Below are 25,872 nucleotides of genomic sequence, written 5' to 3' on the forward strand. Positions count from 1 at the left end.
TTCACTACATCCTGCTTTCATTACAAGTGGATGACCCCAGGATCAAAGAAGTTTCTAGTGACAGATCCAAGGCTGGTACTCTAGGTCACCTTAGTAGGTGGTAGGGCCTCTAACTAACTTTGAAGTCCTGGTTCTAATTTCAACTCTGAAGTTAATACTACCTCTGTAACCTTAGGCATTTCTAGACCTCCGCTTTCCCCTCTAAAATAGGTTGGTTGGGGGCGGCTAGGTGGTGCAGTGGATAGAGCACTGGCCTTGGAGTCAGGAGTACTTGGGTTCAAATCCGTCCTCAGTCACTTAATAATTACCTAGCCGTGTGGCCTTGGGCAAGCCACTTAACCCCATTGCCTTGGAAAAAAAAAACAAACTAAAAAAGAAATAAAATAAAATAGGATGGTTGGACAAGTATGGGACTTTTTCCCTCTAGTCCTATCTAAGGAGAGAATGAAAAGTTGAATTCTTTCTAATTTTTTTAAATTGCCATGTGGTTAAATTGAGTGTTAAATGAGAATCTTTTGTTTGGTGTGGAGGAAAGTTATAAATATGTATGAAATGTAAATATCTGTTATAATAAGAATAACTTGTGGAGTCTGTATCTTTGAATGATCAGTAAGTAGTAAGCTGCTGGCTATTTTGGGGGGAGGTGGTGAGAGTGAGGGGGAGAGAGGTTTGGACAGTTGGAGGCTGAGGAGTGGCTTAGATGCCCCCTGGGTCAAACATGTCGGGACTATAATGGGCAGGGGTGGTCTCTGTGGGTCTTGTTCCAGGTGCCCGGGTAGAAGAGTTCCTCTATGAGAAGCTGGACAGGAAGGTTCCCTCTCGAGTTACCAATGGGGAGCTACTGGCCCAGTATATGTCAGAAGCTGCCAACGAGCTGGGGCCAGAGACACCCTATGGTGAGGCTGAGCCTCTGCCCAGGCCTACTTCTTACTCCTTCCTTCCTCCCTCCCCTCTGTAGTTGTGTTCCCTTTTCTCCCTTCCTCCATTGAGGGTTGAAGCTGGAAAAGACCTTAGAATATACCACAGTAGAATATAGAAATGGTACCTTAGAGATCTTCTAGTTCAACCTGTCATATAATACTTTAAAGAAACCAAGGTCCTGCAAAAAACAACTTGCCTCATGTCACATGGTTGATTGGTTCTTGTCCTTTGTAATCAAAGAAGACCAAAAAAGCATCACTATGTTTGAGACAAATTAGTGTGACCAACTGTGGCTGATCAGACTAATATGAGCTCGGAATGTTCTACCACAGGTTGGGTACAAAATAGTTCATGTGAACCCCTGGGGTGGGTTCTCTAAACTTATGTATGTCACATAGCTAATAAGGAGTAGGGAGGAATTTGAAGCCAATTCTCTTCCTCTTCCCCACAGGGCAGAAGTCAGGGCCTTGAAGTTGCCCAGCTTCTCAAATTCCCTGGCCCCCACCATTCCAAGGCCAACACCTGGTGACACTAGACTTAGTCTTGTCCTATATTCTTAGGGGGCAGCTCCTAAAGTCTGGAGGACAAGAATAAGTCTCCAGCTTGGTCTGTGGTTTTCTGGCTTCTTTACACAGCTCTCTTTGTATTTTAATGGTTTTCTGTATATCGAAGTCTCTGTTTTGGTGTTTATATGATAGTTTGTATATTTATAAGTCTGTGTTTAAGTTCTGACTTTGTATAGATTTAAATATATGTGGGTGCCTCTCTTTTGGGGTTTGTGTACATCTGGGAGGGTGGGTGGGTACCTTCAAATATGTATATGTTCTTCCATATGTTCTTTTATGTGTGTGTGATGTGTAGCTTCAGCTTTTGCTTTCCACCCTCCCATTCAGATCCCTAGTATATGTTTTCTGTGTCTCTGATACTCCTCTGATTCCACTCCCTCAGGGAAGACCCTGATCAAGGTTGGGGAGACTGAGAAACGACTTGGGACAGCAGAGAGAGACTTCATCCACTCTGCTTCTATCAACTTTTTGACTCCTCTACGCAACTTCTTGGAAGGGGATTGGAGGACCATTTCGGTGAGGAAAAGGAAATCTGTCCCTATGCCTTGCCTCCTTTCCCCTTCCATGACTAGAGGACTTCCCTTTCTCCTTACCTTCTTTTCAAGTGTTTGTGTCCGGGGAAGCTGTTTCCTCCAGGTTGTACCTGGTGAACCTGGGAACCCACCTCCTACTCATTGGTCCTTTCCTTGGTTTTATGTCCCATATAGATAGGATGGAATATTTAAGGCTATCTCTCTGAAAATTTAGTTGTTTCTATTGTGTGCAGAGCCCTGGGATGCAAAGTTGAAAGGTGAACACTGACCCTTACTGCCTTCAGATTGTTTATAATCTTAAATCTGCTTTTGCCCAGGAAGTCCAGGATCAACAGAGCTGGAAGGGACCTTAAGATCATGTAATCTGATTCCTTCATTCTATAAGTGAAGAAACAGAGGCCCAGAGACAGAAAGGTCACTTCCCTAAGGTCCCCTCACAAGTCCTAGAGTTGGGACTTGAACCCAAATTTTTTGATTCCATGTCCAGTTTTGTGGTTGCTTTTGTTTTTTTCCACTAGCATACTAGATTCTCACATGACTTGGCTGCTGTCCAGAAGGCATCACCAGGCAAGAATATGGAAGCCATGTGTCCGCCAGCCTCTGTTGTCAGATTCAGGCCCTGGAGCTTGGAGAAACTGGAACTCTGGCCTCCTGTGTGTCTTACTTTTTCCCTACTTTTTCCCTCCTGCCTACAGAAAGAGAGACGAATTCTTCAGAACCGGCGCCTGGATCTCGATGCCTGCAAAGCCAGATTAAAGAAGGCCAAAGCAGCTGAAGCCAAAGCTGCGGTAAGTTCTCCCCTCAAGTTCCCCATGAATCACAGGGCTTGGCCCTGCCCTCCCTGGAGATTTGTTGGGGAAAAGATGACAGGAGGATAAAGGTGATGGGGAATTGGGAGGGAGGGTAGAGGAGAGTGCCTTTCCCTCTGGACTGGTCACCACTTTGACCCTACTTAAAGGTTGCCTGATTTTTGGCATGAAATCTTCCTTGCCTGAGTAGCCTTGGAATGGCCTCTCCTATCTAGTGTGGGGGTTCTGAGATGTACTGATTGACTTTGTGGCCACTTTCCTCTTGGGACAAGGAGACTTTTCCCTTCCCTCCCTATCCTATTTTCCTACAGAGCATTAATAGCTACAACCCATATTGACCCTATTCTTTAACCTGGGACTTTTCTGGGAAGGGACCAAATGTATCTCCTCTCCTGTCCTGGGAATTGGGTTTCTAGGGTTCCTAAACTTTCCTTTCAGGTTGTTTTGGACCTGAAGTACATAGGATAGGGCATGTCTCTTTTTTCTGTCACCTCCATCTCAAGTGATTAGATAATTGCTAAGTGATGGGGCTAGCTAATACATCATGGCCAGCAAACCTGTTTGATAATGTATCAGTGCACATCAGAACCTTCTCAAGCCTGAGGTGGGACTTTCTCTTGCATGTTCCCTATCTCCTCCCCCTGCCCCCCAGTGTAGCCTGTTTTCTGTCTCCCTCCTATCTGACTTGAGGAATTGGGGCAAGGAGGAGGCTGGGGTTCCCTCTCCCAGCCCCATTAAAATTCCTATTCCCAGGAGGAGCTATTTCCCTTCTCCCCCCAGTTCCATCTGAAGGGAAATCAGAAAGTCTCCTTAAAGCTAGTTTCCAAGTCTGTCCCTGGGGAAGAGAGCAAGGCAGATTCTCTGTGTAACAGGTTTACCCAGGTTCCCAAGCCTCCCCGATTTATTGGGAAGCAGGGAGAGTGGAATGATTTAACCATTCACCCCATTCCAGGGCAAGGTTGTTAATCCTTTACTAGAAAGATGGGCAGAAATCTCAGAATGAGAAGTAGAACTTCTGGGGGAGGGGGTGTTACCTTCCTGTGTGGTATGACCAGAAGGGTGAAGATTGTCAGCTGCCAAGGCCATCTGACTTCTAGTCCTACCCCTAGAAAGATCAAGTTACCCAGCCCCTATCTGGGCTCTGTGAGATGGAGGAGGGGGGAACCAGGACTGTTTCTAGTTACAGGAGGAATGGTGGGTGTTAGGGAAACTGTCTGTGTATCTCCTTTAGTACTTTTCCAACTGCCTTTCTTCCTAAATTTGGTTTATGTCTAACCCCCTGCTTTTTAACACTTGCCATCTCTTCCCTTCCCTAGACTATCACTCCCCTCTTAGCTACTTGTATTCAAAGGGCTCTGGAAAATGCCCCAAAACCAAGACACTGAAAGAGACCAAGCCATTACTTTTCTTTCCATTCCCTTCTCATTCCCTAGAGAAGTTTGAACCACAAGGAGGAAGTTGAGATTTTGGGGCTCCCATGGGATCATCTGGAATTAACCCTATCAGGCTGGAATTAGAGGGAGTCAGCCCAGTCAGCTGGGGCGCTGGGGAGCCTTTGGAGTCAAAACCAAAGTACAGGTCACCCCCAAACCCCAGTCTGCCCCACCCTGGAGAATATTCTTCTTCCATTGCCCAAGGCCCCCCATATATGTATCTTTTCCAAAGTTCTATCTCTGTGAATATGTCTGCGTCTGTCCATCCTGTCATCTTTGACAGGGAAGGAGGGAGATGTCTTGCTGGGGCCTATTCCTATAGCTGCCTGCGCTGTTGACTCACTAACTTTTTTTGTTCTTTTTTGGTCTGCTTTGGTAACTGGGCTCAGTGTGAGGGAGATGTGAGTATATCTGTGTCCCAAGTGCTGTGCTGCTTTGCCATTTTAATTTTTATTGTTGTTGTTGTTTCTTCTTTTCACCTTTACCTAAGGGGGGGCCCCTTGCCCAAACCTCCCTGGAAGGGTGGTGACTGAAAGGTGGGCCCATTGGGAATGGCTAATGGCTTACTCTTCCCCTATCCCATAGAGGCCATTAGAATGTGGCCACTGATGATTGGGAGGAAATGGGGTCTTCTGGATAGTCGGGAGCTCATCTGGTCTTGGCTGCTTGGTGGCCCAGCCCTCCCTTTCTTGGAAGTCCCAGGCAGCCTAACAAAATAACCTTTGCCTGGTTCCATCTAGGCCTGGGGCTCCAAATTGGGAGAGGCAGGTGCAGTCCTTGAGAATTGCTCTATCATGCTCTGATCTGACGGGGTACATGGGAACATTCCTCAGTCCTTTCCATACTCCATTCATCCAGCCCCATTAGAACAGAACCATCTACGTGGAAGGGAGGGGGAGGGAAGGAGTCTGTTTCATATGGTCCAGGATGCTGCATTGGTGGGATTAGTGTGTCCATTGTGGCTTAAGTTGGTTGTGGGTCTGGGAGGGATGGAAGAGAGAGAATTCAAGAGCTGAGGTCTGCCAGTAGAGTCTAGAAGGCAGAGCCCATGCTCCTCTCCCATCTTTCTCTCCTTTGAGGAAAATTGTGGGATAGAAGTATGGGTCTGCCCACTGACCCAGAAATCTTCAGTCCTCAACTAAGAGGACAGCTTTTCCTCCCCTTCCACCAAAGTCTAGAACATAGTAGATACCTCATTGCTTATTGAGGGATCATTTGCTTCTAAAGGCCTTTCCCCCACAGACACCTGACAAGGTCTTGGAGTTTCAATTGATCACCTTTGTCCCTGCAGAGGGCTACTGAGTCAGGGGTCCACCCTGGGGCAGGTAGAGGGGGTGGTGGCCTTGGTGGGTCAGCTGAAGTTTTGTAGAAGGAAGTTCTTCACCAACAGTTCTCTGTGGCACCTCCGTCTCCCAGTCCTTTCTTTAGGCTCTGGGTACCACAGACATTGCTATGAGGGTCTGGAGAGAGCACTTCCCCTGGCTCTAGCTTCCTGGCCCCAGGAATCTCTGGCATGACACGTCCATGAATTCTGTTCCCCTCCCCAACCCCAGGCCGTGCCTGATTTTCAGGAGACTAGACCTCGTAATTACATTCTCTCTGCCAGCGCATCCGCGGTAAGCTCTTGCCCTGTTTTCCCCTCCCTTGGCTTTTCCTGTGCTGTCTCCCACCTCCGAGTAGGAAATGGGGATCCCAGCTGCCAGCTTTCTTTTCCCTGATCCCACCCCTCCTTGCCTCCTGAGTCCCCAGTGGGTGGGTGACAAGCCCCCTAGCTTGTTCAAGGGTGGCAGAGAGACTGGAAGTGTCTCCCCTGGATCTGGGTTTCCCCTGCCCTCTTTGGCCAGAGAGGGTGTGGAAGGGCCAACCCCCCCCTTCACTCCCTTATCTGCCCTGTGCCCATAGCTGCTATCCTATAGCCCAATTAAGAGAGAGGGAGGGTGTCATCATAGTAGCATTCTGGACTTGAAGTCAGGAAGATCTGGGTTCTAGTCCCCCTAGTAATTCTTAATTGTTTGACCACAGGCAAATCACTTAACCCCTTATGCCAGCGTACTCATCTGTAAGAATGAGACAGCCTATGCCATGCCTCCCTCACAGAATTATTGTGAAGCTCAGATGAGCATTGATTAAAAAGCATTCTGCAAACATCAGAGCACCATAGAAATGGCAGCTATTGTTATCAACATCCTGAAGATAGAGGGTCCTGCCCTTGCCAAAGCTCTAGAGTAGATTAGCCAGGAGTCATGCCCCTCTCCTGGAAATAAGTCCTGTAACTGGGTCACTAACTTTGAAGGGGCTCTTGATCACTGGGAATACCAAAAGGATCCATGTCTCAAGTTCTCAGGCCTGACCCCCCTACTCTACTGACCCAAATGACAAGTATCCCTCACCAAGCAGACCCAAACAACCCCATTTGCAGGGAAGTCCAAATTCTAGCTCTTGTGTTTTCAAGGATGTTGTGTGTGTGTGTGTGTGTGTGTGTGTGTGTGTGTGTGTGTGTGTGTGTGTAGGGAGGAGGGGTGAGGGCCCTAAGCATTCCAGCCAGAGCCAAAAGGGACTGCAGTCCTGGGCCTTGGCAATATGGTCACTGTGTGGGGGAGGAATGAAAGAAGCGGGGAGGGACAATTGGAAGGGTTCCTGGGAGATTTTTCTTTAAGGCTCTGTCCTCTATAAAACCCTCACCAAGGTCCTTTCCATTTCTAAGGATCTACATACTATCTATGGATCAATATAGAATCCATAAATGGATCTATATGTTTCTACCTATATATAATCTTAGTCCTCACCCTGAGATTATTTGGAAGGAAAAAAGGGGTAACTTGAAGGTAAAGGGCCTCATTTTTTATATCCTCTTAAGTCTGTTGCCAAGAATTTCCTGTTTGTTCTCCCTTCTACCCTAAGAGCCAGAAATGAATTCCCATTCAGTGGATGAGGAGCATGAGACCCAGAGAGTGATGTGACTGGCTTAGAGTCAAATAGTGAGTTGGGAGCACAGCCAGGCTTGGAACCCTGGTGTCCTGTCATCTCAGGCACCTTACCCCAGAAAAAGTCTCTGCAGAGACCCTCAGCAGAGAAGAGTTTAGTTGGCCAACCACACTATTCCTTAGAGCCACTTCAAGGTTTACATTCATTTCAGTGGAAGAGATTTAGATTAGGTTAAAAAAAAAAAAACTTTCCCAGCGATAAAGGGTGAAAATATCAAGAGAATGCAGAGGGAGGGCTGGTAGTTCCTTCCTCCCATGCTCATTCCTCTCTTCCTTGCTTTCCTAAAGGTCATGCATGTGGCATGTTGGATTGACTTGCCCCTCAAGCCCAACTGCAGCCCCTAAGATGTAGGGATAGGGTGGAGGCATTTCCAGAAGGCTGGGGCTGCTGTTGAGCATTGGGCCTTTTGGGGGTACTGGGAATTAGATCACTCTCTCATCCATATTGATATTTCCTGTTGTGGTCCCTACAGCTGTGGAGTGATGAGGTAGACAAGGTAAGTCCTTTGGGCTGGGGAAGGGGGGAGGTGGTACCTTTAGGGTCTGGGCCAAGTGGCAAACCCAGGGTCTTGGCTCTGGTATGTAACTAGAAGGCCTCAGTTTCAATTGTGAAATGAGAGGCTCAGACTAGGTGATCTCTCTCTCCTCTGTTATGTTCTGTGGTTCTTCCAGCTCCAATAGTCCACATTCTGATTCTGTGGTCCAGCCATCTTATCTGTGATTCTAGAGAATGATTATATTTTGGGCCTAAGGGCAGAGGAGGCATGTGGAGGGACCCCAGGAGATTACGATTGATTGCTGACTTATTTGAAGATCCACAACTTTGTATAATGGGTAGCAGACTACTTGCTTTCTTGGTGGCTTAAGGGGCCAGAAGAAGGGAGAGATTTGGGGACTGAAATTATTCAAAGAAATGAATGTTAAAAAAAAAAAGAAAGAAAGATTCATGTCCTTGGGATTGAAGCACAGATGAGAGTTCAGGAAAAGAGAAGAGGGATCAGAACAGAAAGACTGAATTTGGAGAAGAGAGAGATGTCTTTGTCCCAAGGGAGAAGCCCTTCTGGTACCCAGCAGGTGAAAGAAGAGAGAGCAAAATTCCTAGGGGTGGGGGGGGGGCATTATTAGCTTCTAATATAGGCACCTACTATAATGCTCAGCAAGTTTTTTTAGGCTGGGTAAATAGAAAAGGGAAATGAGGAAAAAGAAGGGGAAATTCATGTCCTCTGACACCTTCAACCCCCCACCCTACCCCCACCCCACCCCAATCTCTTCCAGGCAGAGCAGGAACTTCGTGTGGCCCAGACAGAGTTTGATCGACAGGCGGAGGTGACTCGTCTTCTGTTAGAAGGAATTAGTAGTACCCACGTGAGTTGATCCAGATTCCCCTTAGGATTCTGACACCTCTCGGTTCTTTTCCAATTTTCTACTCCCAGTCCCCAAAATGAACCACAAAATAAATACACACAGGAAAGAAAACATTAAGGAAATCTAGGAGAGGACAATACTGGAGTGAAGGAATCTCTAATAGGTGGGTTCCAGGCATTAATGAAAGGGAGGATACGTTATTTCAGACTATAGGCAGACAGAGGTTAAGTGATTTGCCCAAAGTCACATTACCAGTAGGTGTCTAAGTCTGCATTTGAACTCAGGTCTTCCCGACTTTCAGGCCTCGTGCTCTATTTATTGAATTACCTAAACTGGCTCAGGAACCTGAAATAGTAAAAACTACACCCAGAACAGTTCTTGATGTCTGACAAAAAAATGTAACCTCATCCTTAGAGAGACTTCCTGGCCCCTAGTATTGACTTTATCCTCCTTCCTCACCTCCAAAGGATCTTTTCCACTTCCCTCTAGGGGTGTGAAAAGTGGCAGGGGAGAGGGAAGGAAATGAGGGTACTTTGGCCTTCCTTCCCAGGTGAATCACCTTCGCTGCCTCCAGGAATTTGTGGAATCTCAGGCCACATATTATGCTCAGTGTTACCGACACATGCTGGACCTACAGAAACAGCTGGGCAGGTGGGCAGCCGGCAGTAGCTGGGGCAGGGTGGGTTGGGATGGAGAGGGAGGGAGGAGGGAGAGATGGAAGGAGGGGTCATTCATTCACAGACCAGGAAGAAGCCTGGCCTAGGACCAGGGCCACCAGACCTGGAGTGATTGCTTACTCTGACCCACCCCAAAGTAGGGGGAAATTGGACCTTTGGGGTGGTCTCAGCTTGGAGTTAGGATGCTTGGGTCCCTTCTCTGATGCTGCTCTCCGCCCACAAAAGGAGCTAAACCCTCCCTCCCCTCACTCAGGAGCCTCAAGGAGTCAGGTCTGGAAAGTTCTTTGGAGGGAAGGGTAGAAGGGAGGTAGGGGGCAAAATGACCAGTGTTTTTTCATGTATTTCTCTTGCCTTTTTCTCATGCGGTCAGCACTCAAGGAGTGATGTAAGTATGGGTGGTGGAAATCCACCCTCACATTTGGTTAGAGACAGTTCACAGGGACATCAGTAATTTGGGCACCCCCAGATTGAGCCTGGAAGATGACTGCTGAAGGAAGGGGAATTGTGGCTCTGAGTACCATCCTTCAATCCTGTCAATAAGTGATTTCTCCCTCTTATGATCCCAGAGTACTTTATTCTCTTTTTGTCATATTCTAATTTATATAGTATATGTACAGATAAATATGTATGTGTATATATATATACATTTATATATTATATATATATTATATATATACATATATATACACACACATGAGTATAGGTATATGCATTGCCTTGTCTCCCCTACTAGACTGTAAGCTACCTGAGGGCAGGGACTATCTTATCTTTGAATGTCACAGAAGGCCTAGTACAATCTTGTACTATGGGATAGGGAAAGGGGTAGGGAAAGGAACAGGGGCTGGTTCTATGATTTCACTGGTATTGGGAGACTTCCTGAGGAAACTTCCTACCATTAGCCCCTTCATTCTGTCAAGGGGCACCAGGAAGTGTCATGCCCAGGGTCAAAGGGCCAGTATGTATACATCAAAGGACAAGGACTTAAAACTCAAGGCTCTGGGGTTCCAAGGCCAGCTCTATCCACTGACATAAAGTAGGTGCTCCTTAAATATCTTTCAAATGAATAGTCAAAAATCATTGATTCCATGCCAAGTCCTACTATGAAGTAGAGAAGAGTTCTACTCCTTGCCCTCAAGCTCATAGCTAAGGCTGCACGAATCCTGCCTCCTTCATTAAACAGAAAATATGGTATTGATTGTACATTTAGATGCTCTTGTTAAGAGGAGGGACCTGAGTTTTTCTGTTTCTAATGTAATTAAGAAAGGAACTTTCCCTCCTTCCCTCCAGATTTCCAGGCACCTTCGTGGGCAACACTGAACCCTCCGCCTCCCCTTTGAGCAGTGCCTCCCTGGCAACGGCTGCTGCCACCATCCCGGTAGTGCCCACTGTGGCAGGCATACCCTCCACAGGAGAAGCTGCCCTCAGCTTGGATGATGTAGCTCCACCTGCTAGTGGTACCCGAAAGGCCCGGGTGTTGTATGACTATGAGGCAGCTGACAGCAGTGAACTGGCCCTACTGGCCGATGAGGTGGGCATTCAGTAGGTAGCCCTGAGATGATCTCTTCGTATGTGAAGGGAGGGAATCATTGGAAGGGCCTGAAATAATCTTTTCCTAGAGGGAAGTAGGCAGTCTAGTTCCTTTCTGTCCCCATAGCTACTCTAAGGGTCAGAGGTGAGCTTTATGGACTAGTAGGTACCTTTCCCTAGATTGGCACTGAGGGCAGGGAAGGATGGAAAAACTTAGATCTGATAGGGAAGGAGTCAACACTTAGGCCCTCTTGGATAGAGGCTCTTTGGAGTTCTAATCCTACCTTCTACCTCTCTTCAGCTCATTACAGTCTACAGCCTGCCTGGAATGGACCCTGACTGGCTCATAGGGGAGAGAGGCAACAGAAAGGGGAAGGTGCCCGTCACCTACTTAGAACTTCTCAGCTGAGCAGGGTCCTGGGCCTGTCTTCTGAGGGCTGCCTCAGCTCCCCACACCTTCTCCCATCACTTCTCACTTTCACCCTCAGGGGGGGAGAGAGAAGGTAGGGGGGGGAAGGAAAAGGGTGCTGTCCCTTAACTCCATCTTCGTGTTTGTTCATTCATCATCTTACCTGAGATCCTCCCTGTCCTGCCACATACATTCCATCAGGGAACAAAGGGTTCTCAGAGTAGCCCCTAGTCCCCGAGCTTGCTTTTCCCACTCCTCCTTAGGGACACAACAATGGAGACTTTCGCCTCTAAAGCTTTTCTCAACCCTTTTGGCCCTGCCTCTAAGCTGACTGAAGCAAGCAGATAGTCAGGGTTGGAGGGAGGAAGCTAGGCCTTGGGTAGGAATTCTAGAAAGGCTAAGAGCTATGTGAGTTGGTTAAGAGCCTGGGCCTGGAGGGAAAAATAGGTCTTGAATGCAAATCTCCCTGCTGCCTTAAGATAACTTGCTTTGGAGGCAGGGAGTCCTCACTGGTGCTTACGGCTGTGGGGTCAAAAGCCCCTTTTGCTATTGTAATTACCACCTCTTCTGGACCCCAGGCTTTGCCAAAGTGAAGAAGGGGCAGTTAGATACTGCCTAAGTTGGTTCTTGAGGGCCACAGGGGTGAGGGTAGGGAAAGGCATGTAATGAAAGTGATTGGGCTTCTCTGAAACAAGGCAGTTAGTGGCTGTTCCTCTCATTCACCCGTCTAAGCCACACCTCATTCCCAACCCTAGGGGATCCCAGGGACAGGGACTATGGGATCCTCTTTGTGGTCTACTTTACCACTGTCATTTCAGTTGATCTACTTTAACTGCAGTGTCCTTCCTCTTGCCCCCTCAGGTCAGGCAAGGTCCCTGTTGTGGCCCATCCCAATGCTCTGTCTCTCATCCTCTCTGACACTCACTTTTTAACTGGCATTTTTAGGCTTGTGTCAATGCCTGGCTTCTTGGCCTCTTGTGAATGATAATAAACCATCTGTAGTGCACAAGCTTCTGTAATCCAGCTCCTTTTTCCATCACCAGTCTCTGGACATTTATAAATGTATCTTTAAAGACTGCTGCTTGTAGGGAAGAGAGGTTTCAGAGGAGCACGTCCAACAGTAAACCCTCTGAACAAGAGAGGGAAACCACCAAAAAAGATGCATCTATACAGTCAATCTAAGTGGTATATCTCATTTTTTTCCTTGCATTTACTACCCATGAGATTATTATCCTCATTTTCCATTTAACTAGTAGTATAATTTCTTAAATATCCCAAGTGGACTTTCTAGTGTTCTTCCCCCTTATGTCAAGCTAGCTTATACTAAAATTTCTGACTTAAGACATCCACTACACCTGTGTCTATAAACAGTGTTTTAATATTTGTATAAATAGAGCAGTTACAAAAAAATGCAATAACACAGCATGTAAAGAGACATTCCAAACGTGTGCAAAGGCCTTGTCTTGACCTGTACATGGCACACACAGTTCTTGCCCAGCTGGCAGTGGGGCTGGCCTCTCTCAGGACAGGATGGGCCATGGCTGCTATGAGCAGCAACAAGGAATGCTCACAGGAAAGAATATGCTTTCATGGGCTGTTTTTTTATACAAGTATCTAAGAAAATGGATCCTCTAATTCCACTGTTCTCCCCCAACCTGATGGTAAGATACAAAAATAAGGATGGGTTCCCAAGAGAACCTGCTTGGACCATTTGTTTCCTGTAAGAGGCAGTTTAGTGGAGGTGGGGTGGGGTTGTCTTAGGTTAACAGTCCCCAGGCTGGCTGGAAGGAGGAGTGGCCAGTGGAAAGTCAACTGCCCTATCTCTGCACATGCTGGACAAAGGCCTGAACTAGTTGAATCAGAGGTTCCTGGCTCTCGAGGCCTGCTTTGGAAGCTGAGCCTGGCTTGCCTTGAGGTGAAGGAAGGACTCCAGTGGCTGGGGAAGTGGGGGCTCCACGGCGGAAGTAACGGGAAAGGCTGGAGAGTAATGTACTCTGGAATGTAAAGGGGAAACAGTGAGGACAGGTCAAATTTTTGATTATCCAATTACTTAGAAGAGTCTGTAGTTGTATCATGAAAGTGTACAAGGGACAGGATCTTGGAATCCCTAAAGAACTTTTTCCCTCTCACCCTGGCCAAGGCCCTGCATACCAATTCTGAGCTGAGCTCCTGCTTCATTCGCTGTTTGTCCCTGGGGTGCACGGCTGGGTCCCTCAAGTAGCGTACAGCCTGGGAGATGAGCAGGTAGAAGCAATTTTCCATTGTAAACATTAGGAGGGACCTGTGAAGGACAATGGATTAGTTGGCAAAGCTGGGCAACAGGGAATAAGGATTAAGAGAAGAGCTGCTGAAAATTTCCCACCCATCACCAATAGAATCCTGGGCTCAGATTAAAAAAAGAAACAAAGATCAGGTGGTGTGATGAAGAAAAGGTCTTACTTTAGTGTTTTGCTCCCTTCCACCTGTGTGCTCAGCCCCACAGTGTGAGTCAGGGGTTCCTTTTTCTTGTCCAACTGTAGGGAGTGGGGGGAAATGTCAGACCCAGCAATAAAATGCAGAAGGTACTAAGTCTAGTAAGGAAGATATTCTGAGCTTTGGACCTACCTCTCCTAACATATTGAGAGCCACATTGACTGTAGCCAGGAGAGTTCCAAAAGAGGGGGCCACATCAGAGTCAAAGGTTGGGGTTGTGAAGCTCAGAGCAAAAAGGATGTTGTATTCAGCAAGGTCCAGGGACTATGGAGAGGGGAAATACAGGAGGAGATCACTAATCCATTCCTAAGTCTTCTGCTTCCATTCTCTAGTTAAAAATATTATCTTGCTCCCTGGCCCACCCCAAAACTTTTCTCTCCTGCTGAGACACAAGAGTTGGATACCTGGTCCAAAAGGATCTGGCAAACATCAGGGGTGAAGTGGCGCAGGGCGGCCAACGTCTTGCTGAGAATTTTGAGGAGGCTATACTGGACCATGCGCAGGGCCCTCTGTTCTGCAGCCTCACCATCAGGGTTAGGCTGCTTCGAGGACACAGGTTGAGGTGGGCGTTGGACTCGAGGAGTCACAGCTGAGGGCATGGCATCACTTCCGTTTTTGTTCTATGGTGGGAGAAAGGAACCAGAGATGATTTCCTCCAAACACTCTTTCCATCTCATCTAGGGTGGCAGGAATTCAAGGTAACAATGTTGGAATTAGAGCCAAAGAATAACAAATGCCATCCTGAAGTTACCCTCACCTGTAAATAGTGCTGCAGCATCTTGCGGCTGTGCAGGAGGGAGGTACAAGCCTGACACAGGTAACACAGATTCACCTAGAACACACCAGGAAACATGAGGGCAGGGCAGGGAATGTGGGAAATGGGACATTTTTTTCCTTATGAAGACTTCTATTCAGGTCATTCCAGGCATGCTTGTTGTCCCTCAAAAACCTAGACGGGATCTCTGAATGCCCTTTGCTAAGAAAAAAATTACCACAGGGAATGAGACAGTCAAGATTCAATCCTTTTACTTCCTGAAACTTCTTGGGGTTTTTGGCTTCACTTCATATGATCTGGGGTCCCATATGATCTGGTGTATATCCATAGTGCAAATCCAGACCAGGGTCTGGTCAAAGAGAGCAATCACTTCTTCCTGAAGGGTCTCACAGGGAATCCAGGACTCCCAGGGCCCCTGAGGCTAGGAATAAGCACTATCACCATGCTTTTAAGAACCCTAGATTTTTGCCTCTAGAACATAGGCCTCAATGGCATACCCAACTAACCTATGCTAGCTCAAGATAGGAGCCAAACTGTCCCTTACCTGTATGTCTTTCATGAGCTGTGGCAGATGAAACTGCCACTCCTTCATGAAGTTGGAGAGCTGCAGGATAAAGCCTACAGTGTGATCAGCTTCCTCTAGGCAGGCCAAACTCTGCACTGTCCTGACTGCATTAAGGCACTGGAGAAGAGAAGAGATGAAATGAAAAAGCTTCCTGGCTGGGTTGGAAGACAAGGGAGGTGGGAGTGATGGGGGGGGGGGGGGGGGGGGAGACTTAGTAATAACATTAATCCAAAGTGTGCTAAAGAAACAGCAAAGAAAGGGTTGCTTAGCTGGGGTAAACCTCTCCTGAGGAGATGAAATTGGCCTCGTTTTTTTCTTCTAGTTTTTGCAAGGCGACGGGATTAAGTGATTTGCCCAAAGCCAGCTAGGTAATTATTAAGTGTCTGAGGCTGGATTTGAACTCAGGTATTCCTGACTCCAGGGCCAGTGCTCTATCCACTGTGCCACCTAGCTGCCCCATGGCCTCATTTTCAACAAGCAATTATTTTCATTAGAGTCAATCACTAGAAGCACAAAATGAACAATCTTTTCTGTTATCACATCTGGAGCGTGGATTGGATAGATGTTTCTAACTTCAGTAAATCCTCTCAGAGGCAACCACCTCACCTGTATATCACATAGCAACTCCTGCCCACAGCCAAGCTTTCCACTGACCACAGACAATGGATGTCCTGGGAGTCACAATTTCAACCAGAGCATAAAAATTTCACCTGCAGAATACGCTCTTGATGAACACCCACAAAGTCCAGGGCTTCAGTTAGGAAGTTATAACGTAGGGTTTTCAGCAGACGTTCCATCAAGGACATGGACAGACGGTAGACCCCAGGCCAAGAAGGAGCATCAAGAGATTTTCGAGAGGCACCAGGAGTCTAGGTGGTATAAACAGGATAAATGGAACAAAGAGGTCTAGCAACTCTGTTCTCACTAGGACAAAATGTCCAGTGAGCTAGGTCAATAAACAGAGATGCCTGTATGCACCTCAGAAAACATAACAGATTGGTCTCAATTAAGAGAAAGCTTTGTAGAATCAACAGTTATATCCTATGGGCCTACCATGAGGGAAGAGAAACATTATATAAAATACTAGACAAAGTCAAGGGATTTGAGTGCTAGTCCTCCTCTTGTTAACTAGCCCTATGAATGCCTTTAGACCTATTTCCTCATCTGTAGGGGAGTGTTAAGATTAGATGAGCTTTAGGCTCCCTTTCAGCTCTAATAGTCAACTGCAAAGAGGAGGGGGGCTAGAATAAGGATTTACTGCGTGAGATCAGGAGGTATTTATTAAACCTCAAAATGGGCTGCTTTGCTTGCTACATAATCAAAAATATAAGGAATTAGCATTTGAGCTCATTTTTGTACTAGGAATACGCCTATTGTTCACCAGTCCACAAGTTCACCATTTACCACTCTTCCACCACTGTAGTAGATCTGGAATAGGTTCATTAGTCTTTTCAGGCAAAAGAAAGAGGACAGAGACTCTGAAAGTAATGTCAGAATACAAAGGTCCACTCTTGGTCTTGCCAATGACCTGTGTTAGTTAGCTACCTATCCTCTCTCTGCTATAAGGTAGGAAGAACTATTTTCAGGGATTTTTCTCATTTTCCACAGTTGACAAGTATAACTTTTAATTGTTCTGGTTTTCATGCTGAAAAACCAGGTATTTTGAGGAACTATTATAGTTCCCTCATTAGTTCTATTCTCCCAAGGATCATGGTTCAAGGCACAAAGAATTACTGCTAGAAATTGGAAGGATAATAATCCTAACAGCAAGAAATAGGTCCATCCATTAACAAAACTACACTCATGAAGGCTAACTCACCTGAGCCTACCTGGAAACCTGCTGTACTCACCTGTACTGTTCCATTGGTGCTGAGTTGGTACACACTTAGGAGGGGCAAACAGATGCTCTGGGTGATGCCAGCTCCAGCCACAGCTGCTGCTCCCTAGGCCACAGATGACAGATGCTCTGAAATAGCCCTCATGATACTGAAAATTCAATATATCACTACTCTCCACCTTGGGTAGAAGCCTAAAATACTATGATGGATCAACAGCTCTCTTGCCCTGATTATGTGGGGAGGGAATGATGAATTATGGGAAGAAATGAAGACAAGGGATAAGTATATACTCCTAAAGTTCAATCGGCTTTCTGCCATAATCAGTATCTTCCAAGTCTGATGAGTAAATATCTAGAGTCAATTTATCTTGTATAAGGAAAGCTGTTTTGAGACTATCAGAACTTTCTGGATCTCTGTTCCTGATAGCTCAGAGATGCTGGTTTTCTAACCTGTCTCTTACCTGCTGGGTTCTGGCCAAGGTGAAGAGAAGGTGCAGCGAGGCCTCTGTAAAGTGCAGGTTTTGCTTCATTCTCAGGCTCACCTCCAGGGTGGTGAACAGTGTGGGCAGAATAGGGATCCTACGGGTAACCTGCAGCCAAGAGTCTCCATCTTCATCTACTTCACATAGTTCTTTGGCCAAATGTAGGCCCAGGACACACACCTGTTAGAATCAAGAACAAAGTAAGGACACATACAACATAAGGTTCCTAAGGTTGTCTGTGGGACAGGGGTTGAACAGATTACCCATACCCCATCCCGCTGGTCCTTGTGCCGAAGCCGTGAGCAATCATCTGTCTCCATGCTGTCCTTGTCCTCTGACACATTGCCAGAGGCTAGGCTGTGACGGGTCTGGTCAAAGAGAGCAATCACTTCTTCCTGAAGGGTCTCACAGACATTTAGCACCAGCTGGGAGTATTGTGTGATCTCACTCACTGCAGAGTAGACAAAGGATGAATTGACAACCCTTTAATACTACCTACTATTGGGTTGATGGGAGGGAAGGAGAGGAAGGGTCCCCTTTCCCAGGCTGAGGACTAGAAATGTTACCTCTTGAGCCAGAAAGTGATTCAAATTTCAACAAAGTGAAAAATGAAAAAGAACTGAATATGGACTAGGTGAAAAAGGAGTATTTGAGAAAATACTGAAGTTCTAAGAGTCAGGATGTGTGCTATAATGAAGAGGGAGTAATAGAAATGCTAAATTTCAGTCGCAGATCTATCCTAAAATAGCAGTCTCCCAAACCGAAATCTCCCACCTATGAGAAATCCCATAGAAAATCAGTGCAAAACAACACTGATTCATGTGGTTGTAGTGTGTACTTATTTGCTAACGTGCCCACCTCACCTTTCAACTCTTTTATCTGGAGGACAGTGAGGAGGGCTGAGAACACTTTGGCCTTAGCCTTTTCCATGAGCTGTTGGTCTGCCTGTAGAATTCCCTCCAGAATCTCCATCAGGGAGATAAGGATTTCATCCACAGAACCCAAATCTCTGGGAAAGAAACGAGTGAAACAGAAAACCTCAGATATCATCAGTCATTTAGATTTGCCATCTGGATGCCCAGTAATTAGTTCAGATCCAGTATTCTGGATCAGTCACAATGGAAAATATACAAGAACCTAAGACGGGAAATGTAATTTTAATCACAAATTATTACTTTTGTTTAGAGCAAAGGACTAGTTATGAGGGCCAGGGCAGAAACTGATCAATGAAGCTAATGAGGGGCCAATGGCCTTTGCCATTCCTCCAACAAAGACTTTACCTCGTCCACTGTCGAAGCAAGATAAGCAGCAGAGTACATAACATGGATCCCAGGCGCAGGCAGTTCACTGATGTTGGGACCAGCAGCTGAAGAGAAATAGTTAAGTTAAAGCCCAGACAATGACTAAGGTTCAATCAGTTTTCTACCATAATCACTATCTTCCAAGTCCTACCAAGAAATATTAACAATTCCAAGTTGGGAAACCTGACTCCCAAGTATCCCAAGGGTGTGCCCTCACCATTTCCAATGATATGTTTAGCTGGCTATATAAGAGCCAGCCCTGAAATGATGAAGGAAAGGAGAAACACTGATTGTATAGGTCTATGACTTGGAAAAGATTGATTTCTGTACAGTAAATTCTGAAATCAAATCAACCCCTCTATTCTAAACTATTTGTGTAGTCTAGCTGCTAGAAGTATCTGACCTTAGACAAACATTTAAATGCTCTTGAAACACACTTACTAATGCTTTGGTTCCGGCAAGCACATCAAGAAATAGGTGACGCCGAACAAGAGAATCATTCAAATGCATTATATCTGCCTGAAGGAGAGAAGATCTTTTAGGTGGGAAAATTTCCTCTATATGCAAAGTCAAGGTCTAGAACTCAACTCTAACAATGACATCAGTCAGTGATTTTTAGAAAAAATAAGCCATACTACTCCTCTAAGACTCAGAAAGATGACCATAGTGAAACCTATCAAGTGCTCAGTGAACTTCTGAAAAAGAGCAAGAACATCTCATATTTTCCTAGTTAAAATCCAACCACATGGGCATGTAGTATTTCTTAAAAGAGGGAAAAGAAGGGGCAGCTAGGTGGTACAGTGGATAGAGCACCAGCCCTGAATTCAAATCCAACCTCAGACACTTAACAATTACCTAGCTGTATGACTTTGGGCAAGTCACTTAACCTCAATGCCTTGCAAAAAAAGGGGGGAAAAAAAGAGGGAAAAGAAGATGTTGAGCTCTCCAGAGGCATGATTCAAGATGATTCTGCAAAGTTACATAGCTTACTATAGAAGTAATTAAGTTTCAGACATTTGCACAGCACACAAAAACCTAACAGGAACTTAATAAATGCTTTTGATTATGTGCTAATGGCAAAAATCTTTCAGAGATCCAAAACTTCAAAGAGTCAAATTCTGGCAATCAGAAACAGGTTTTACAGAAGGCACAAAGTCCACTTCAACTAAGGATGTACTGACCTGTCTTTAGTTTGAATTCTACTGAGAACAACTCAACTACAAGTTCTTTGCTACAAGCTTAATAAGCTCAAAGCACAATAGTATCAAATCCATAAGGATTTGATACTCTTCTGGGAGTATCCTCTGGGATCTACTACTGAACCTCTTTCCAAAGTGTACACTCAGTAGATATCCATAAAGAGCCCTGGCTTTAAAAACTCTCTTTTATGTTTATGAAAATTATAATAATTGCTTATTTCCCTGGAAGAATTATAGACTGTAATTTCTGCAACCAATAAAAGTAAATCAAAATCCTCCCTCCCATCCCCCCCTCAAAGACTGCTCTTATTATAACTCAGCTGGCCAGTCAACAAGTATTTGCTAAGCACCCACAGGGATTATAACAAAAAGTAATTGTATATATATTCATAAGGTGTGGGCCTCACAGGGAATTTAGGACAATCAGAACTAACAACTGCAACTCAAGGAAACGCAAGAAGTGTTGTTCCTGCTGGAAATAACACCTATATTTTTTTCTAGGGAGGTTTAAGCAGCTGTTCTATCCTCTTCTTTAGTACTTGTTATGGGCTCCAACACCACAAAGTCCCTGGTGATCATTCCTAAGTCTCAGTAGGAATCAGTTAACAACTTAGCTCTCATAAATTTGCCCAAGGGGTAGTGACTTCCAGGAATCTCAATCCATTCTAGCTAGGACAGGAGAAAAAAAGAAATAAAGCTGCTTAGGAAAACATGCTTACATGGCTAGTGGCAATGATGAGAAGCATTCTCCAGGCAGAGATCAACATCTGGTACTCCACCAAAGAGGTGCAGCCACTACCTTCTGTCTCTGCCATGTGATCTGCCAAAGATTTGATATAACCTGACCAATAGGCAAAACGTTTCTCACTGGAGAATTTCTTGAGCGTATCTTTTAGGGACTGGTCCAGTGAACCCCTGAGGAGTGGAGAGGGAAAAAAGGGGAAAGCTTTAAACAAGGCTAGAAAGTGATCATATTGAGCCCTAAGAGAGCACACACATGCACACACACATCTTCAAGAAGTAGAAAATTCAAGTTTTGCACAAAAGGTAGACAGTCCCAGGGATACCCTCTCCTATAGTATTTTTCTCCCCAGGGCCATTCATTTCATTCAAAGCCTGATTCCACAAAAGTGCTCTATTTCAGGATATCTCCTCCACAGGAACAGAATTGTGCTTTAGAAGAAACCTTCCTGACATTTATAAAAGGCATCAACGAAGGAAGACTGGAAATCTAAGTACATATGCTGAGGCTACTACTATCTTTCTATTCTAGACAGTTAATAATTCTAAACCATCCCTTCATGTGCTTGGGTTTATAATACTATATTCCCTTTATAGAAAAGACAATTTAAATTTTTTTCTCCACCCAAGTCTTTAAATAAAATCTTAAGAGGGGCAAGACTCACTTAACTACATAATATATCTCCAAACAGATGATCTTCATAATTAAGGCACAGGTCTCCAGGACACTGGGCTGAGGGAAAAAAAGCAAAGAATGTACCAAATACATTAAGAAACCTGAATCTTAGTATTTCATATCTAGTCTTTAGACATAAAACAGAAAGCAAACACCGATAAAACTCATTTGGACATTGGTCAGAGAAATCCTAAACTAAAATTAGCAAATGACTTGCAAGAGGCAAAGACCTCAGGATAGTAAAGTCTCCATAGCAGCTGACATGAACTGGATAGTCACCCATTACATTATGAGGAGAAATCAAAAATTCAACAATCTTTTTCTAGGACAAGGTTCCCCACCCAAAAAAAGTGAAAGTGTTATTTAAAAAGAGGAGAAATGCCTAGGATTTCACCAATCTAATTTAAGCCCTTTGAGGAAACAGGAGAGGCATCTGTTACTATTCTCTCTCAAAACCCAGCATTTCTCCCCCAAATTTTTGTCATTTTCATTACAATCTCACTCAACTTACCTCTGATGTTTCTGAGGGAGGAGAAAGAGTCCCAAACAGAGGGTTGGTCAAGTTCTCCCAAAACTTTGGTCTAAAAAAGGACACATTGTGACCATGTTGGTTTTACAATACAAGTTCCTTAACTAATCCCATTGTCCTTAATGGCTTCTCTTTAATTCCACTATCTCAAATCCTGAGATTTGACTTGAAAGTCAATAAGCAACTACTACACAATTTTTAAAGGATCCCATGTCTAGGAAGGTTTGTTTTCTTAAGGATTCAAAAAACCCCAAACCACTGCATCTCTCTCATTCTTTTTTGTTGTTCAATCATTTCAGTTGTGTTCGACTCTTCATGATCCTCTTTGGGGTTTTCTTTGCAGTAATGCCATTTCCTTCTCTAGCTCATTTACAGATGAGGAAGCTTAAGAAGATAAGGTGAAGTGATGTGCCCAGGAATCACACAGCTACTAGTTATGCCTGAGGCCAGATTTGTACTTAGGAAAATGAGTCTTCCTGACTTTAGACCTGGCACACTGCCACCTAGCTGCTAGTTTTTAACAATTCCTAAAAGGAGAAAATGGACTGAGAAACAGGAAAGCCCCAAACAAAGGTCAATTGGTGATCAGTGCTACAACTCTCCAGGCAAACAGGGACATTTCAATTCATTGTGCATTGCTGAGGAACCTAACATTCCAAGTAACTCAAAGCTTACACTTGTTGTTTATCAAGTATGACAAAAACCGATGGAATTTAACCAGAGGTGAGAGGATAAAAGCAATCTGAGTTAAAGGCAGGGATGACCCCTGCTGATGGGCAGTGAAGAAAATACTCACTTGGTCCTGAGAACAAGCATGGCACTGTCCCTGCGGTCCTGCCATAGAGCATGAAGAAAAGCTATCGCAGCACGGTGCAGTAGAGGAGGACACCAATATCTATCCTGCTGTTTTGAATCAATTAACTCTAGCACCACCTGGAGACAGCTCCATTCTCCAAGACTGAATTCCTGAAAAACAAAACAAAACAAAAACATAGTTCAGACTGTGTCTGCCACTGTAGACAGTTTTTAGGGAATTGAGCACAGGACTGTTTTTCTGCAGTTTTTTTATGGTTCCTGCAGCCAGCACAGATTAACTCAAGAAAAGGAACTTACTGGGGCAGTTAGGTGGTACAGTAGATGAAGCACCAGCCCTGGAGTCAGAGGACTTAAGTTCAAACTTGGGCTCTGACACTTAATAATTACCTAGCTGTGTGACCTTGGGCAAGTCACTTAATCCCATTGCCTTGAAAAAAGATCACCAAAAAAAAAACTGGAAAAGGAGTTTACCTTGGAGCCATCATTCCCATCCTTCACTTCAAGGTTCAGAAAGAGCTCAATGAGGCCAGGCTGGGTCTCCACAGCAACAGTGAGAAACTCTAGGATCATGACCTTGATGCGCATATCCTCAATTTTGCTCTGCAGTCTGGTCAGAAAAGCATCCCGGATAGCAGCTGCATCACTGCCAAGGCAGGCATACACAGACATCGGAGCAACCTATGGGAACACCAAGGACTATTGTTCTGTCAGTGTGGCAAATGTTCTCCCAGAGAGGCCCAAGGTAGGCCATTTGTTTGAAGGAGTAAAATACATTCAAGAAAACCACAGTATAAGGAAAGGCATATTCAGAGAAAACGCATTTACAAACAGTACAAACTTCACTGTCTCCATTAATAGCTGTTTTCCCTCAGGAAAAATTTCAAAGGGTACCAAGATGAAGGAAACTCATGATTTCCAAGACTCCAGCTTATAAAAAGGGGTCATACCGTTGCCAAGCGTTTCAGTAGCTGGATGGCAAGTCGTGGCAAAGCAGGGTCATGCTTATGATAGATGTATTTGGCCAAAACAGCAATAAGATTGTTCCCATGGGCACCTAGTAAAATACAAGAAGAAAGGGAGATTTCAAATTTGTCTGATCCATGCCTTTTCATAGATAAGCTACTCAAAAATGGTCAAAATATGCTGTGGACTACTATAAAATATGCAAGTGCCACAGTGAGCCAAGAAAGCAAAATTATCCTATCCTGTGCTAATTGTAGGTGGATGAAGATATGGGATCAAGATATTGGCTAACTCGCCTATTTACAGAAAAGAACTACTTGTTGAATTATGTCTTCTGGTTAAATGGGCCAGAGAAAAACATTCCAATTAAACAAAAGATAAATAGAGTGATAAGCCTCCAAAGAGAAGCTGGTTTTGCATAGAATAAAAGGATTCAGAGCTGGAAGGAACCAAAGAAATTAACTAGCTCAGTCTCCTTGCTGTATAGCTGAGGAAACCAAGACATGTCCCTATTCCCAGTTTGATAAATACTGGAGACTTCAGGGAAATTTTCCTTGAATGAGATCTAGGAGCTTCTTTCTTGGTTAAGCTGAGTCATCTTGCTACCAATGGAGAAGTTTTTTCATTCTATACTGTCTTGTATATATTCTCCTATGATAACCTTCTCTGATTTCTAGTTTGCTTTGATTTGTAAAAATGGGTCTTTTTGCTAAGAGAAAAAAAAAAAAACCCAACTGATCTCTCGGTTCAGTCCTAGCCTGACCATCACACAGCTTCCACAAATGATGGCTGAAGAACTGGATATCTCAACATGGAACCATTTAGCAAATGTGTACTCCTCATTCTCTGTATAAAATCTCACACTGTGTATAGACATGCTGCTGGTCATAAGAGATACTTACCATGTTGAGTGAGTGCCTGTTCCAGGGGAGATACCACATTGGAAGGAGGTTTTAGTCTAATGACATTGTTGGTCACTGAGAATGCCAGTTTCACTGTCTTGATAAGTAGCTGGCCTTGTCCCTGGCCTTCTGCCCCATCACTAGAAGGCCAAATGGAAACCAAAGTTGATTCAACCAATGGTCATTCTCATCATATATGTTCTTTCAAATTAAAAGTCTGACAATAATCTAAGACTATTCTAACTTCTGGCAGACAGCCTAGTTCAAACTCAAAAATGAAGCAGTCAACTCCCTTAGCTCAAATATAACGAATGTAAAATGTTTTGCAAACTTTAAAATGTTAAATAAATGTGAATTATCATCATCATCATCATCATCATCATCAGCTATGTGCCAAGTCTGGAGGCAAACTATAATCACATAATAGAACACCATCTGCTGCCTGCTACACATATAATCAAATAACAGCACTTAGAGAACTATACTGTATGAACACATAGGTCTGATTAAAAACAGTATCACTACAGCTTGATGAAGAATTTCACTGCATGTCATAAAAATCCAATATAGATAGCCATGAACCTATACAACAGAAGGGCAGAAGGAGAAAGCACAAGTATCATATCATACAAGGGTATCATATTTTTGCTTCTTAATGAGTGGGTATAAAGCTTAGAGAGGAGAGAATTTGGAACTCAAAATATCATATTTTAAAAAAATAGACATGAAAGAAAGAACAAACTAAATCTTCTAGCAGACAATATTCTAGGTGAATTTATATTAGGGAAGAAAGAGGGAGAAGAGTGAGAAAGAGGAGACAATATTTGGTGAATTTAAATTAAGATGACTGGGAGATATGGGATCAGTAAGAACAATATAACTATCACAGAAAGAACTTTTCCTTTTAGCTAATATTTATTCTATTATGGCTATCTATATGGGTATAACACAGAAAGATAGGGAAAAGGATGCAAAGGCTAATATCTCCATTTCACCTCAAGAGAAATGATTATGGCTAGCAGTCCCTTTGATAAGGACCTGAAAACTCCTCCTATCCTGCTGATAAGAAATGGGACTTACCATCTAGGCTGAGCTGCCATCACCATGTCAATAGTGTCCACACCAATGCCCATGATATTGATGACTGCTTGGCCGGCTTCAGTGTTAGCCAGGCTGCAGATGCACAGAGACTGTAGACTGGGGGAATAACTACAAAACAAAAGAAGAATTCTCTTAAGTTCCTGAAGTCAGCAAATACATCTCTGGATGGTAAGAGGTAAGAGCAAGGTTAGGAAAATTTAACTTGCCAGACTCAAGATACAGGTGGATGAGATAGAGAGATGAGGCCTTTTCTACATGATCAAAGACTAAGTTAATCAATCTGACCTGG

The 25,872-nt window shown here is 44.5% G+C and overlaps 2 protein-coding genes across 9 annotated transcripts in view; one reads left to right on the forward strand and one right to left on the reverse strand.

The window, feature by feature from the left end:
* Window positions 1-15,190, forward strand: part of SH3GLB2 (SH3 domain containing GRB2 like, endophilin B2) — a 29,426-nt gene extending 14,236 nt beyond the window's left edge. For 2 of the 6 annotated variants that reach the window (XM_074210999.1, XM_074211000.1), the window contains 9 exons: window positions 768-896; window positions 1,870-2,003; window positions 2,716-2,808; window positions 5,816-5,878; window positions 7,720-7,743; window positions 8,522-8,611; window positions 9,162-9,262; window positions 10,576-10,816; window positions 11,117-15,188. In XM_074210999.1, the coding sequence (XP_074067100.1) occupies window positions 768-896; window positions 1,870-2,003; window positions 2,716-2,808; window positions 5,816-5,878; window positions 7,720-7,743; window positions 8,522-8,611; window positions 9,162-9,262; window positions 10,576-10,816; window positions 11,117-11,224 (983 nt within the window). In that variant the 3' untranslated portion in view covers window positions 11,225-15,188. Of the gene's footprint in view, window positions 1-767; window positions 897-1,869; window positions 2,004-2,715; window positions 2,809-5,815; window positions 5,879-7,719; window positions 7,744-8,521; window positions 8,612-9,161; window positions 9,263-10,575; window positions 10,817-11,116 lie in introns of all 6 variants that reach the window. The other 4 variants (XM_074211001.1, XM_074211003.1, XM_074211002.1 and 1 more) reach the window with 3 other exon arrangements.
* The window catches only part of NUP188 (nucleoporin 188), a 46,319-nt gene continuing 33,031 nt past the window's right edge, over window positions 12,585-25,872 (reverse strand). For all 3 annotated transcript variants that reach the window (XM_074210984.1, XM_074210985.1, XM_074210986.1), the window contains 22 exons: window positions 25,563-25,691; window positions 24,483-24,622; window positions 23,565-23,671; window positions 23,089-23,295; window positions 22,598-22,767; window positions 21,784-21,853; window positions 21,262-21,329; window positions 20,575-20,770; window positions 19,098-19,175; window positions 18,636-18,721; window positions 18,219-18,364; window positions 17,625-17,806; window positions 17,335-17,535; window positions 16,887-16,979; window positions 15,747-15,905; window positions 15,016-15,153; window positions 14,454-14,528; window positions 14,101-14,316; window positions 13,829-13,960; window positions 13,664-13,737; window positions 13,376-13,505; window positions 12,585-13,218 (listed from right to left, as the gene is read on the reverse strand). In XM_074210984.1, coding sequence (XP_074067085.1) covers window positions 13,042-13,218; window positions 13,376-13,505; window positions 13,664-13,737; window positions 13,829-13,960; window positions 14,101-14,316; window positions 14,454-14,528; window positions 15,016-15,153; window positions 15,747-15,905; window positions 16,887-16,979; window positions 17,335-17,535; window positions 17,625-17,806; window positions 18,219-18,364; window positions 18,636-18,721; window positions 19,098-19,175; window positions 20,575-20,770; window positions 21,262-21,329; window positions 21,784-21,853; window positions 22,598-22,767; window positions 23,089-23,295; window positions 23,565-23,671; window positions 24,483-24,622; window positions 25,563-25,691 — 2,974 coding nt within the window. In that variant the 3' untranslated portion in view covers window positions 12,585-13,041. The remainder of the gene's footprint in view (window positions 13,219-13,375; window positions 13,506-13,663; window positions 13,738-13,828; window positions 13,961-14,100; window positions 14,317-14,453; window positions 14,529-15,015; window positions 15,154-15,746; window positions 15,906-16,886; window positions 16,980-17,334; window positions 17,536-17,624; window positions 17,807-18,218; window positions 18,365-18,635; window positions 18,722-19,097; window positions 19,176-20,574; window positions 20,771-21,261; window positions 21,330-21,783; window positions 21,854-22,597; window positions 22,768-23,088; window positions 23,296-23,564; window positions 23,672-24,482; window positions 24,623-25,562; window positions 25,692-25,872) is intronic.

This window comes from Macrotis lagotis, chromosome 1 (assembly GCF_037893015.1).
Source record: "Macrotis lagotis isolate mMagLag1 chromosome 1, bilby.v1.9.chrom.fasta, whole genome shotgun sequence".
Taxonomy (NCBI): domain Eukaryota; kingdom Metazoa; phylum Chordata; class Mammalia; order Peramelemorphia; family Peramelidae; genus Macrotis; species Macrotis lagotis.